The 13,087-nt window shown below is 39.2% G+C and overlaps 1 protein-coding gene across 4 annotated transcripts in view; it reads left to right on the plus strand.

Annotated features, from left to right (window-relative positions):
* Positions 1–13,087, plus strand: part of uggt2 (UDP-glucose glycoprotein glucosyltransferase 2) — a 61,813-nt gene that overhangs the window by 20,655 nt on the left and 28,071 nt on the right. For 2 of the 4 annotated variants that reach the window (XM_049484911.1, XM_049484913.1), the window contains exons 18-23: positions 2,529–2,693; positions 6,318–6,441; positions 7,545–7,643; positions 8,089–8,183; positions 8,526–8,732; positions 11,678–11,809. In XM_049484911.1, the coding sequence (XP_049340868.1) occupies positions 2,529–2,693; positions 6,318–6,441; positions 7,545–7,643; positions 8,089–8,183; positions 8,526–8,732; positions 11,678–11,809 (822 nt within the window). Of the gene's footprint in view, positions 1–2,528; positions 2,694–6,317; positions 6,442–7,544; positions 7,644–8,088; positions 8,184–8,522; positions 8,733–11,677; positions 11,810–13,087 lie in introns of all 4 variants that reach the window. The other 2 variants (XM_049484910.1, XM_049484912.1) reach the window with 1 other exon arrangement.

Below are 13,087 nucleotides of genomic sequence, written 5' to 3' on the forward strand. Positions count from 1 at the left end.
ACCATACATGACAACTACAGTGCAATTACTTGGCAAGTCAATTATATGACCAAACAATTACGAAACATTACAGTTGCAAGACTAGATGTTTACAAGACAAACAATTACAAAATATGACACAAAAACATGGCAGTTACAAGACATAAGACAGAACATGACAAGATATGACAATTACAAGAATTACAAGACATAAATTTACAAGACATGACGGACAACAGAATTACAAAACATGTCAATAAAAAGAAAAAAAATGCAAAACAATTGCAAGACATGAAGACAAGACAATTGCCACAACACATGACAGTACAAGGTAATTATAAGACATGACAGTTGCAAGACTAGACATTTAAAACACTAGACAAATACATTTAAAAGACAATACATTTAAAAGACATGACAATTACAGGACATGATAATTACCGGACATGATAGTTACCAGACATGACAACTACAAAGCAAGTAAATGACAAGTCAATTATATGACAAGATTACAGGACCAGACATGAAATCAATCACGAGACGGTTACAAGACAATGAATATACATGACAATTAGAAAAGAAGAAAGTTCAGTTACAAGACATGGCGACAAACATTTAAAAGACAAATTACAAGACAATTACACAAGATGATTACAATACATTTACAAGGCAATATAAATACATTACCATTAAAAAACAAGACAATTACAGGAAAGTACAGTACAGAAAGTACAGTTAGAAGACAGGACAGGACAGGACAGAAGAAGACAATTTCTTTTATTAATTAAAAATACTGTGTTACAGTAATAAAGGAATAACAAAGAGCTAATAAACTAATTATGATATAAACATTATAAATAATATTTAACAAATCTAATGTATGAAATACAATACATATTACATATATAATAGTTGCTCTTGAAGTTTTAGTGGTTTTCCTGCTTTACCACCCCCACTTTACCTCAGTAGTGGGCTTGTTAATGGGCTGAATCATGGGTTCCAGTGTGCTAAACAGTAACAGGGAAACACTAAAGCATGCAGGACAGCAGCGCCTCCAGGACCAGGGTTGAGGAACACTGTGTCTAAATACTATAGTCTGATCACACTGGATGGTGCGTAAAGATAAGAACTTGCATCCTGATGGCTTTCTACTTGATGTACGCAGCAAGGTGACCTGCCGTAGCGCTCCATATATTTCAATAATGGTAGATAAGGGATGCATCCAGTAGGAATTGTATGAGCACAGCAGAATGTGCTTTCTGATGCAGTACAGAACACTGAGATAAGAGTTATTCAAACATAACAAAGTGGAGGAAGCCATGAGATTTACAGTATGCAGCCCAGTGTGACCTGCAACCATTCGCAGCTGCTGGATCGCATAGAATGTGTTAGAGTTTCTGGAGTTTTTTTTGTTTAATTATGGTTGTATTTTGCCAAGCAACCACCTGAGATACCATAGCAAAATTGTAGGATGCTGTCAAAACCACCTAGCAAACACAACTTCATTGAAATCAGTAAGCAACACCATAGTAATCACCAGTGATGCCTTAGGGACCACTTTGTGAAACCATGGCAACCACCTGGAATAACATATTCTTGAAGGGTTGCACAAAACGTCTATGTGATAGCCGTTAGTACCCTGAGAGCTGCTAAGTACCAAGATGAAATCCTCAGAGCCATTGTCAGGCCTAACGTTGGTTCAGAGAGCCCCGGGTTCCTCCTGCTGCAGATGAAGGCATAGATACCATTGACTTGCCCTTATATTCTCCAGACCTGAATCCAATTAAAAACCTTGGGGACTTTCTGTATCAGTGCATTTGACAAGTCCTGCTGGAAAATGAAATCTGCATCTCTATAAATGTTGTCAGCAGAGGGAGGCATAAAGTGCATAAGTGCATAAAGATTTGGACTTGTATAACAAACTGGACCGACACCAGCAAATGACATGGCTATCTTTTTGGTGTTTTCATTGGCTGTAAGCCATAATAATTAACAATAAAATAAATAAATGCATTAAATACATCTATGTAAAGAGTTTCACAAGTACAATACTAAATTACTGAAATTTGACAACTTTTATTTTATATAATAACTTATTCTAATGTGTGTTTTTTAATGTGCTAAAAAAGTGCAGTGTTTGAAAAGTTGCAAAGTACTCATTAATTTGCCACAGAGACATTTTTTTAAAGCACATAAATGTAATCAAGTAATTGAGACAGCCCTGTCACAGATTTTCAGATTTCACAAAGCAAAGTTTCAGCTAAAAAGCCTTGATGCATTTTTGGAGTCAGCACTTCTGCAGAACTCCCACTCGGGCCAGGCAGATCACCTCTCTGGAATCCTTCCAGACTTACTGATGCACACTGTGCAGATCTGGGCTGATTAAAGTATTGGAACCTACACCACAAAGAAATAGGCTGTCCTCAGACCTTCAGTGCTCTAGTACCGACAAATATGAGATCAGAACAGCAGATGATGAAGTTTTGATGGCTTTTTTTCCCCCTGTTTCTTTTGATCTTCTGCTTGAATATGTGTGGGTGATGTTATAGGCCGGTGCAGTGTTCTACAGGAAGAGTGGTCTGGGAGCACTTCCTGTGGCTCTGTTTAATGGGATTCCCCTCAGCAGTGAAGAGATGGACCCGGACGAGCTGGAGACCATTCTGCTGCAGCGCATCATGGACACCACCAACTTCTTCCAGAGGGCCGTCTTCATGGTATGTTTCCACAGTATGTTCCTTGCTGTAGAACAGGGTTCTTAGACCTGTTTCGCTGCTCATGTGATCAGTTGTTTGGACAGAATGAAAACCTGCAGCTACGCTTTGCAGGTCAGGTTAGAAAACAATGCTGTAGTATATTTTTATAAGTTCATACCTCATTTCTTCCAATTTGGAAGGACAATTACTCCACCCACTCATTAGGACCCCACCTCCAAACACTAGGAAGGTGAAAACTAGCACATTCCTCCTAGATGTGGTAGATGTGAAGCCAGCAACTGCCTCTTTTCCCACTGCCGCTGATGCAGCACTCTTTGAGGAAAGCGAGGCGACCCAGCTCCGATATGATTAGCCAACAGACCAACATTATATTAGGAATGATGTGGGGAGAGAGCACCATCTACCCACCCAGAGAGAGCAAGAAAAAATGTGATCTCTCAGACTCTTGCTGCTGATGGCAAGCCGCATAAATTAGAATTCAAACAGGCCATCCCCAAATCAGTGACAGTGTCTTGAGCCACTGCCACACCAGTCCTGTAAAATACCAACAGTAGTACAGCTGTAGGTTTTCATTCTAAAGAACCAGCAACACCCCTAATTCCACTTGTTTAATCACATTAGCTTCTGCTTGGTTAGAATGAAAACCTGCAGTCAGTCAACTTTTGAAATAAGAATAACTGTGGTAGCTACATGCAATACAGTGCAAGCTGTCTGGGTTATACTAGTAAAAAAAAAAACAGAAATCAGTGGCTATGTTTACATGCAAAGCTTTCCTTCAATCCGAATGAATTCATTCCGATTCTAGAATCTGATTGAGGTGTTTATATGTACACTTTCCCCAATAGTCTGAGTAAACTCTCCGTTTATGTGCACGCTATAAGTAATCCGATCAAACATGACGCGCATGTGTGGTATCGCTTAGTGTACTCGTAACCATGACAACGAGCATCGGGTGATGTCAGCCAGCGTGAGAGGACTGTAACAGCAACTGGATAACTAGCTCTGTTTCCAGAGTTTACAGTTGGTATCAGAGATGATCACAAGTCTTTGGTCACGATTCCAAGTCGAGTCTCAAGCCTCGTCTGGTTGTAATGAGCTTTCTATCGTCGTCTGCTCTCCAGTCTGCTAAAGATACTGCACAGCTTTATCTAAAAAATACAGGCAATTAATATTACGAGAATAAAGTGGTAATATTTTGAATGAAATGTAGCTGTAACTGCGTGAGCTGCAGTTTAAGAGCGGGGCACGCACAGTGTGCAGATTTTTCCGTGGTGGGTGTCGTCCCAATAGCCACGAGAAGCCTCCCGGGAGAGCGCGCGATGTTGCGCAGACATTTCCCCTGCCTTTTAGATCGGGTTTTGCAACCAAAGAAAAAAAAACATCCTAAAACATTGTAATATAATTATTTAAGACCAGCTATAATAATCTTACAGATTATGTTACAGATAAGAAGAGAAGAAGCAGCTTTTTGTTTTTATGCAGGAAAGAAATGAAACTGAAGTTGAGATCAGGCAAGCAGCATCAAAAAGCGTCTGAAGACATTTTTTAATAAACTTTGTTTTAATAATTTGTGTTTGTATTATTATACATCGATATGTGTATTGATCTATATTTTTGTTACTTTTTATTTTAATTGATTTATTTTAATATCATAGTCACATAGTTTATTGTGTTTTTTCCTTTTCCTTTTTTTCCTTATTACCTCTCTGTATGTACAGAAAATTAAGCTGAATTTTAATGTATGAAAAGTGCTTTATAAATACAGTTTACTATTAATATTACTATTATTATTATTATTATTATTATTATTATTATTTTTAAAGAAACGAAAATCTCCGCACAGGAGCGCGCGCTCTTCTGGGAGGCTGCCACAGGAAAATCTGAACACTATATTATGTACAGTAACTGTAACATTAGGCTACAGCATTAATAATCAGCAGGTTATAAATGTAGATAACTGATGGTGATATGTAACAGCTCATGAGCGCTTGTTTCCCTCTGCTCCGCTCCTAAACTACAGCTTAAGCAGTAAGAAATAAATATACATAAAATACGACGAATATCTCCTCTCCTAATATTAGAACTTTAATCTCGAAGCGAACTGTTTTTATTTTTAAGAGTGGCTCTGGTTCTAAAATGCTGTGGCACATGCGCAGATGTACTTAAACATTCCGATTGGGGATGTAATCGGGTACAGGTGTTTACAAGGCTGTTATTCTTCTTTGTATCGGATTATATAAAGGATTATCCACCTCATTCGATCGGATAGAAATTATAATCGGAATGGCCTCAATCGGACTACTCTATTCCGATTGAGGTGTTTACATGGACGTGCTCTATTCCGATTGAGCCAGTAATCCGATTGCTAACGGATTATTAGGCTGCATGTAAACGTACCCAATGATGCTTCTAAAGAGTTTAAGATCCAATCCAATTTCACCACTTGGCCCTAGAGTTAGAGTGTTGCAAGTCTTGTTAGGCTGGAGGGCTAAGGGAAAGCATTTAGGCTATCCTTTAAACTGAGATTTTTCAGAGGCACACTCAAAACCGAGGTCTATGAGAATCACTGGCAGATGGCAGCGGCACAAGCGACCAAAGAAACCCACAATTTTGAGGATTTTGCTTTATAAAAATTACGATAACCACTATATTACCATAGTTTTAATGTGTAGTTTCAATATTTTATGGCAATTTTCTTCATAACAAGCATAAAACATAAGGTTGTCTCAAAAGCAAGTTAGCTAGATGGCAGAAGCTGCAGCATTTAAGGTGGAACAAAGACATACAATTAAAAAAGTTAATAAAAGCTCATTTCAGCTCCCTATCACAGAGAAATTAATGATTGGACAATAATAATGAATTACTACAACACCTGCCCTCTTTCTGAAGACATATGTACATACTATATATCTTTACCGGGTGCATGAAGGGAGGTTCCAAATCTTAGTGGGAGGACTTCACCCTTCCCCTTGCAACTCTGTTCTCAACTCTGAAGGGTTACACTTAAAAACAAGGGGTAGGGGGACAAAAGAGAAATAGGATTGGGCCTAAGAGAGAAATAATTTACCTGTGAGGCTTGATGCTAAAGAAGATTGTTTTAAAGTAAAGGACCGTTCCTACACAACCAAAAAAATACTGCTGATGTTCTGAGCATTTTCTGGGACACGTGACTTCAATCTCTGGTGCTGTAAACAAAAAGAACTCCGTGCTACTCGAACATCAACTCTTGGAAAGACTGATCTATGATTGGAACAAAGCTTAGAAGATTCACAGTCTGAAGATGTTTGGCGTGGTTATCGTCATTGACTTAAGTGTTTCTACTCTTGGCCCAAACACTCAAGACCCCGGCCAGGATCGATTCTGGACGTGTTTAAAGTTGGGACGCATTGTTGCCAGTTTGTTTTTCACATGAAGATTTCTTTGGAATTGTCTTAACCATTGGCAAGAACTGTTCCATCATTCTAAGTCACATTTTTGTATATTTTTTGCAAAATGTTTGGTTTATTTGTTAACTAGTAATAATAGTCATATATAAACCATTTTAGTTACTTTTGATATCAACACTGAAATATGTAGTAATATTTCTCAATGATGTTTCGTTTCTTAATGTCCTCAAATACACAGGGTCAGATTTCTGAGGGCCTGGATGTGGTGGATTTCCTGATGGAACAGTCTAATGTTGTTCCACGCATAAACCCTGTGATTCTGAGCCCAGAGAGGAGATACCTGGACTTCACTGCCTCTCCAGGTAACAATGAAGATATACTGCACACACTTTATAAGCCTGAGGGTTTCTGAAAGTATATTAAAGCAGTAACTGTTTTTGTTTTTTACATTTTAACTGTTCTCTTAGTTTCTCTATACAATAGTCTTAAATGTAGGAAGGGTTAGCACTAGATCTTGAAACATGTTTCAAGCAAGTGTGATTTGATTGCTTTGCACTTTATGAAAGCATTAGGTACTGAATGCTGCAGCCTTTGCTGTCTGTTGCACTATTTAAGGTGGAATGGGAAGGTTAGCTTGCTAGCTTGCTACTAAGAGAGACTACTAGAACTACTAATTGTTGTGAAGAAAATTGCCATAAAAAATTGAGACTTCCTATTAAACTATGGTAATACAGCTCTGGAAAAAAGTAAGAGACCATTTCAGTTTCTGAATCAGTTTCTCTGATTTTGCTGTTTATAGGTATATGTTTGAGTAAAATGAACATTGTTTTATAAACTACAGACAACATTTTTCCCAAATTCCAAAATAAAAATATTGTCATTTAGAGCATTTATTGGCAGAAAATGAGAAATGGGTAAAATAACAAAAAAGATGTAAAGAATACAAGTTCATATTTATAAAGTTTTAAGAGTTCAGAAATCAATATTTGGTGGAATAACCCTGCTTTTTAATCACAGTTTGCGTGCATCTTGGCATGTTCTCCTCCACCAGTCTTGCACACTAATTTTGATAACATTATGCCACTCCTGGTGCAAAAATTCAAGCAGTTCAGCTTGGTTTGATGGCTTGTGATCATTTATCTTCCTCATTATTATATTTCAGAGGTTTTTAATTTGGTGCTTTTGCCGCCATCTTTCCAGTGATTCTCATAGCCCTCTGTTTTGAGTGAGCCTCTGAAAAATCTAATTTTGAAGGGTCATGGAGCCCTAACACTTCACCCTAACCCTCAAACCTAACAAGAATCAGGACACCCTACCCCTAGGTAGGACTGAGTGGTAGGGTCAAGAGGTTAAATGGTATTGGGCCATCAAGAGGTGAAATGGCCATGCTCACTTTAGTCTCATTAGCCTCTGTTTGGCTGCTGCTTTCGTTTAACTGCTTGTTGTGTTTGTGCAAAACTGACAGTTGCTGATGACTGGGATGACTCAATGATGTTCTCCTTCCTGGACTCCAAGGACAAGACGGCAGTTGTTTCCAAGAGAATGAAGTATTTAACCAAGCACGGTGAGTGCATCTCATGTACACAGGCTCAGACAAAGAGTTTTGTGCGCTTTGATTCTAAGACAAAACGTCCCTTATGAAATCTGAGAGCAGCACTGTGCTATTTTTCCAGAATTGAAGCTTCTGGTTTTCGTATAAAAGCGCATTTTAATTGATGTGCCTTATTTTTTTTTTTTATTCCTGCGCTGTGTTTTGTTTATTAAGCGGTTGTCACAAATTCCGTGGAGCATTGGATGTTTGCCTTTGATGTTTGCCTACGTATTTATTTTCCTCTTTGTAGATTTGAGGACGTTGATGCATGCTCTGAGAGCACTTCATTTTTTATGGAGACTGCATTTTGAATAGCTCGACACACTGATTCCTTTTATTTATGGACACAGAAAACACACGGCTTGGCCTTTTGGAGTGAGCGCTGCAGCACTTTTAATAAGTAATTGTTTTTCTGCAGAAGAGGAGATGGTGTACGGAGTGACCATTTGGATTATTGCGGATATTGAGCAGGCCCCCGGGAGGCAGATGTTGCTGAATGCCTTGAAACATATGGTGAGCCGCTGCTGTTTTTATTTCCAATTAGTTGTAGCCACAGGAAACATATAATCTTCAGAGAGCACAAGGCGCACGCCCTTTAGTAATTAATTTGAGAACAATTTATCACTGGGACCCCTCCCTGGGTGCAATTTCATGGCATTGGTAATGAACAAGCAAGAACGTTCTGCCGAGTCATGCTTTTGAAGGACATTTTTTTTAATGCCACATTGCAGAGTCTTGGTAAAATAATGATTGTATGCCTGCTTTATTGTGCGAAACCTGAACAGTGAGAAGTGTTCTCAGACTGCTGCTGTTTCTGAAACCCCATAACCTTCAGTTTCCACGTCTCCGCAGAAGTCCAGCAGTTCCAATAGCCGCGTCGGTGTGATTAATAACCCCGGTGGAACTCCCTCTGAAGACAACAGCAGCCTATACAAAGCTATCTGGGCCTCCTTCCTCACCCAGACCTCCAAAAACACCCTCGACTTCACCCTCAAACTCCTTAAAGAGGACACTGTCCAGCTCATCACACATGACACCAAGATTAAAGATCTGCTCTTGCAGGTTAGTGCTGCATAAAACACCCACACCGAGCGTTTAAGAGTACTAAGTGGAACATTTTGTCCAACTGTGTCTCATCGTCTGGACTTTTGCTTTTGAATCACATATTTTCCTGAAGATTCCCTGCTTCACTGCTACATGTTTTATTCTTTTCATCTCCAATAAGATTCAGTTTTACAGATGCGTAGCATATGTACAGTGGCAGTCAAAAGAGGACACTTAGTGTCTTCTCTTCTCATTCAAGGTGTGTTTCTTTCTTTTTATGGTTTTTTTTTTTTTTTACATTGTAAATGTGATATTGAAGACTGTATTAAAGCTATACAGGAACACATGCAGAATTAGTCTGTAAACAAAAAGTGTTAAAAAAAACAGAATACCTTTTATACTTTCGATTATTTTAAGTATCACATTTAGCTTTAAGAACAGATCTGCACACTCTTGGTATTTTATTCTCAGTGTCTTCATGAGGGAGAATCACCTGAAATAGTTTCTCACCGTCTTGAAGGAGTTCCTGGAGGTGCTGAACAGTAGAAAAACATTAAATGTGAATGAGAACTATTAGTGGTTTTGAGTATATTTTTACACTTTGGTCGCATACATTAATTTGAAATAAAGTGTCCAGAGTCACGTATCACACTCAGTTTGCTACCCTTTAAAAGAAACTGGCTGTATTCTTGCTAAAAGATACAATCTGTAGAGGGGTAGGAGAGTAATGTTAGCTGAGCTGAGCTGAGTGGCACTGCTGAGCTATTTCTGTGGATAGAATAGCACTACTGAGGTAAATTTGCATCTCTTCAAGTTCTGCTTGATGTTCATGTAAAGGAAGATAAACTTTGTTTGAGGTACATGGTTTGTTTCTGTTTGTAACCATGAATTGTACACTCAATATTCAGCTATTTCATAATTAATAAGTTTTTCTATTATACAGTATGTTTAAGATGATCAACAGTTCAAGACCAGAATCTCTTGATGTATAGAAATGTGTTCTTTGCTTTCACATCTTCTATAATAACCAGTTCTATATGTTTATAGTTATAGAAATTCTACATGTTCACATGTAGAGCTTGTTGACCTTGTGTTCCTCAGTGCGCTGATGAGCTGGAAGGCGAGGCAGGGAAATATATGAGCACGGTGCTTGTGCTGCAGCCCTGTTAGGATTTTATTACTGGATGGCAGGAAGACCTGTGCTGTGCTGATATTGGCACTTTTCCTCCCCTTTCCTTCGGGGCATTGTTGGAAGCTCTAATAACCTGAGTCTGCAAAGCACATGCTCTTATGATTTGTTATTGACATGAAAGCCAGTGTTTAATTACTTGTATAATCAATGTAACGGCTTGATGGAACATCAGATGCCTTATAAGAACTTGTCATACTTTTCATAGTTTTATCACATTTCATCTTTACTGTCAGGATGGAATTCATGTTTTTTTTTATGTGTTGTTGCGGGACCTCCCCTGTGGAATCCACAGTGTTTGTGAGAGCAGTCTTCTTATTTTGATCTACCTCGCTGTTTTCCCCGCAGAGCGAGGACTCGAATAAATGTCAGTGTGTGGTATGCTGTTGTAATAACATAACACTGTTTTGATATGAATGAATATTGACTTGTTGTTGCGCAAAAAGAAAATCAGTTTGACATTTCTGGTTGTTTCTGCCTATTTTGATGGTTTGAGGCAAACATTTTACCCCAGCATTGCGAAGTACAGCGTAACAGTCTTACAGTGCTAGTGATGGGGGCATAGTGATGCCCATGCAAAGGAGTCACTATTTTTACACTATTAACAAGCTCAGAGTAGTTCCACACTTCACTGGTAGAATTCTGAGGGCCAAGCCATTTATTAAAAAAAACTGTTTACACACACACACACAGTATAATGAATATTGAAAAGATATTTTCAGCCACACCTGGAATTCATGCATTTCCCAGAATTAATTTTGCAATCTGTTCCCCTATGTTATCTATTCGTTCATGCTAGTCAGTCGAAGTATTATGACTTAGTTTTAAGATGGTGTATATAAACAGTCTTTTTTATAATATCTTTTTTTTTTTAATAAACTACCTGTGCACTTTCAAATTTCTCAGTGCCTCACTGGCATTTTCTCAGGCAGCTTTATGAGGTAGAGTCACCTGGAATGGCTTTCAGTTAACAGCTGGACTGAGCTTCAGAAGTAAAGAGTTAATTACTTGAATTTCTTGCCCTTTTAATGTGTTTGAGAGCATCAGCTGTAAAGTTGTGAAGAGGCAGAGTTGGTATACAGTGAAAAGCCCTATTTGAGTAATATACTTATCTATATTATGAGATGCAAGAACTACTCAACTAAGTAAAGAACAAAATTACTTTAAGAAATGAAGGTCAGTTAATCCCAAAAAATGTAAGAACTTTGAAATTATCCTCAAGTACAGTTGCTAAGATAGCTAAAACTATATGATGAAACTGGCTCTCATCAGGAACACTCCAGGAAAGGAAGAGCAAGAGTTACCTCTGTTGCACAGGATAAGTTCTTCAGAGTTACCAGCCTCAGAAACCACAAGTTAACAGCACCAGATAACCAGATAAGAACAATTTAAATGCTTCACAGGGTATTTTGGTTTATTTAGCACATTTAAGTTACTACATGGTTCCTTATGTGTAGTTTCATAGTCTGGATGACAAAAAAAAAATTGAATGATAAGGTGTGTCCAAACTTTTGACTGGTACTGTACATTACACATTTACACATCAGCACAACTGTCCATTTGTAACAGTGCATATAACACCAGAAGTTACATTTTTGTTAAAAGCATTGTAGATATAATTAATTATTACACTGACATTATAAAGTGGGTTGGGCCAAATCATTTAAATCACTCTGAATGATTTTGAATGTTTTAAATTACATTCTTATTGATTTAATTTCTGAAACATTGAAACACTGGACTAGTCTCCTTTATCCATGTTGCTGTCCTTCAGGGAATGGACCAGGATGCCTTTGAGAAGAAGTTCAACACTCTGGACGTGGACTTTCTGCGCAGCCAGCAGCGTTTCTGTCAGGAGGTGCTGAAACTCAAGGCGGGACAAAGAGCTGTGGTCAGCAACGGCAGGGTAAGAGTAACTTTAACACACTCTTCACACAGCTTTGGGTCGCCCTTGGCCTAGTAGCATGGAAGCGCTCATTCCCTTTAAAAGGCCTGTCTGTCCATGATTACAGGTGCTGGTCAACGAAGTAGAATAATTTGAAATAGTGCAATCATGAAATTCTTTGAATGCATTTTTTGTGCAGAAAGCAAATCAGGTGTTCACCGCACCTGTCCTACTCGTTAGACTAATCACAGAACTCGTTACCTGGAAAAAAAATTGCTCAGCTGAGCTTTCCAAAAGGCCCATTTAGGCCATTTAACTGTGACACTGTTGTTTTATTGAATTAGAAAAATGGAGAAACCGTTTCATTGAATTAGAATAATTTTTATTATAATTACAATCATCACTTTCTCAGTATTTTGTGGCTGCCCCCTTGGCTTGTATGACTGCCTGAAGTCTCCGCGGCATCGATTTGACCAGCTTGTCGCAAGTTTCCGCACTCACAGCTTTCCCAGGCAGTGGCGATGTTCTGCTTCAGTTGGTCCAGCGTAGTAGGCTTTCTGTCGCGAATTTTCCGCTTGACGATGGCCCAAAGGTTTTCAATGACATTGAGGTCAGGCGAGTTGGCCGGCCATGCCAAAACTTCAAGCTGTTTTTTAATGAACCAATCTTTGGTCGACTTTGCCGCATGAGCCGGTGCAAGATCCTGTTGAAATATGAAGTCTTCTTCGCCGAACTGTTCCTCAACAGTCGGAATCAGGAACGTTTCCAGAACATCTTGATATACGGCAGCATTGACAGTCTTCTTGAGGAAGCAGAGTTTCCCTACACCTCGAGCGGACATGCATCCCCAGACCATAACGCTCTGGGGAAACTTGACGGATCTTTTCACGCACTCGTGGTTGTAGGTTTCGCCACCACGACGCCAGACACAAGGACCTTGGTCACCGAAGGAGATGCAGAAGCGAGATTTGAAGCCGAGTTCGCGCAGACGACGGTAAGTGGTTGATCTGGAGACGTCAGCGCCGGTCTGCTTGTTCCACAAGTCGGTGAGCTCGGAAGTGGACTTGAACCGGTTGCTGACTGCAATCTTTCTCAGCTGCTTGTTGTCGCGAGCAGAAGTTTTTCGGACGCCGCAACAGTTGGTGCGCTTGCTGCAGTTTTTCTTGAGAGCTTTGCAGACGGAAGACTGGCTGATGCCGAGCTGCTCAGCAATTTTAGTTTGGGTCAAGCCTTGTTGGCGAAGGGCTTGAATTTGAGCCACTATTCCGGTTGAGAGGTCACGCTGCTTACCCATGATTG

The sequence above is a fragment of the Astyanax mexicanus genome, chromosome 11, assembly GCF_023375975.1.
Source record: "Astyanax mexicanus isolate ESR-SI-001 chromosome 11, AstMex3_surface, whole genome shotgun sequence".
Taxonomy (NCBI): domain Eukaryota; kingdom Metazoa; phylum Chordata; class Actinopteri; order Characiformes; family Acestrorhamphidae; genus Astyanax; species Astyanax mexicanus.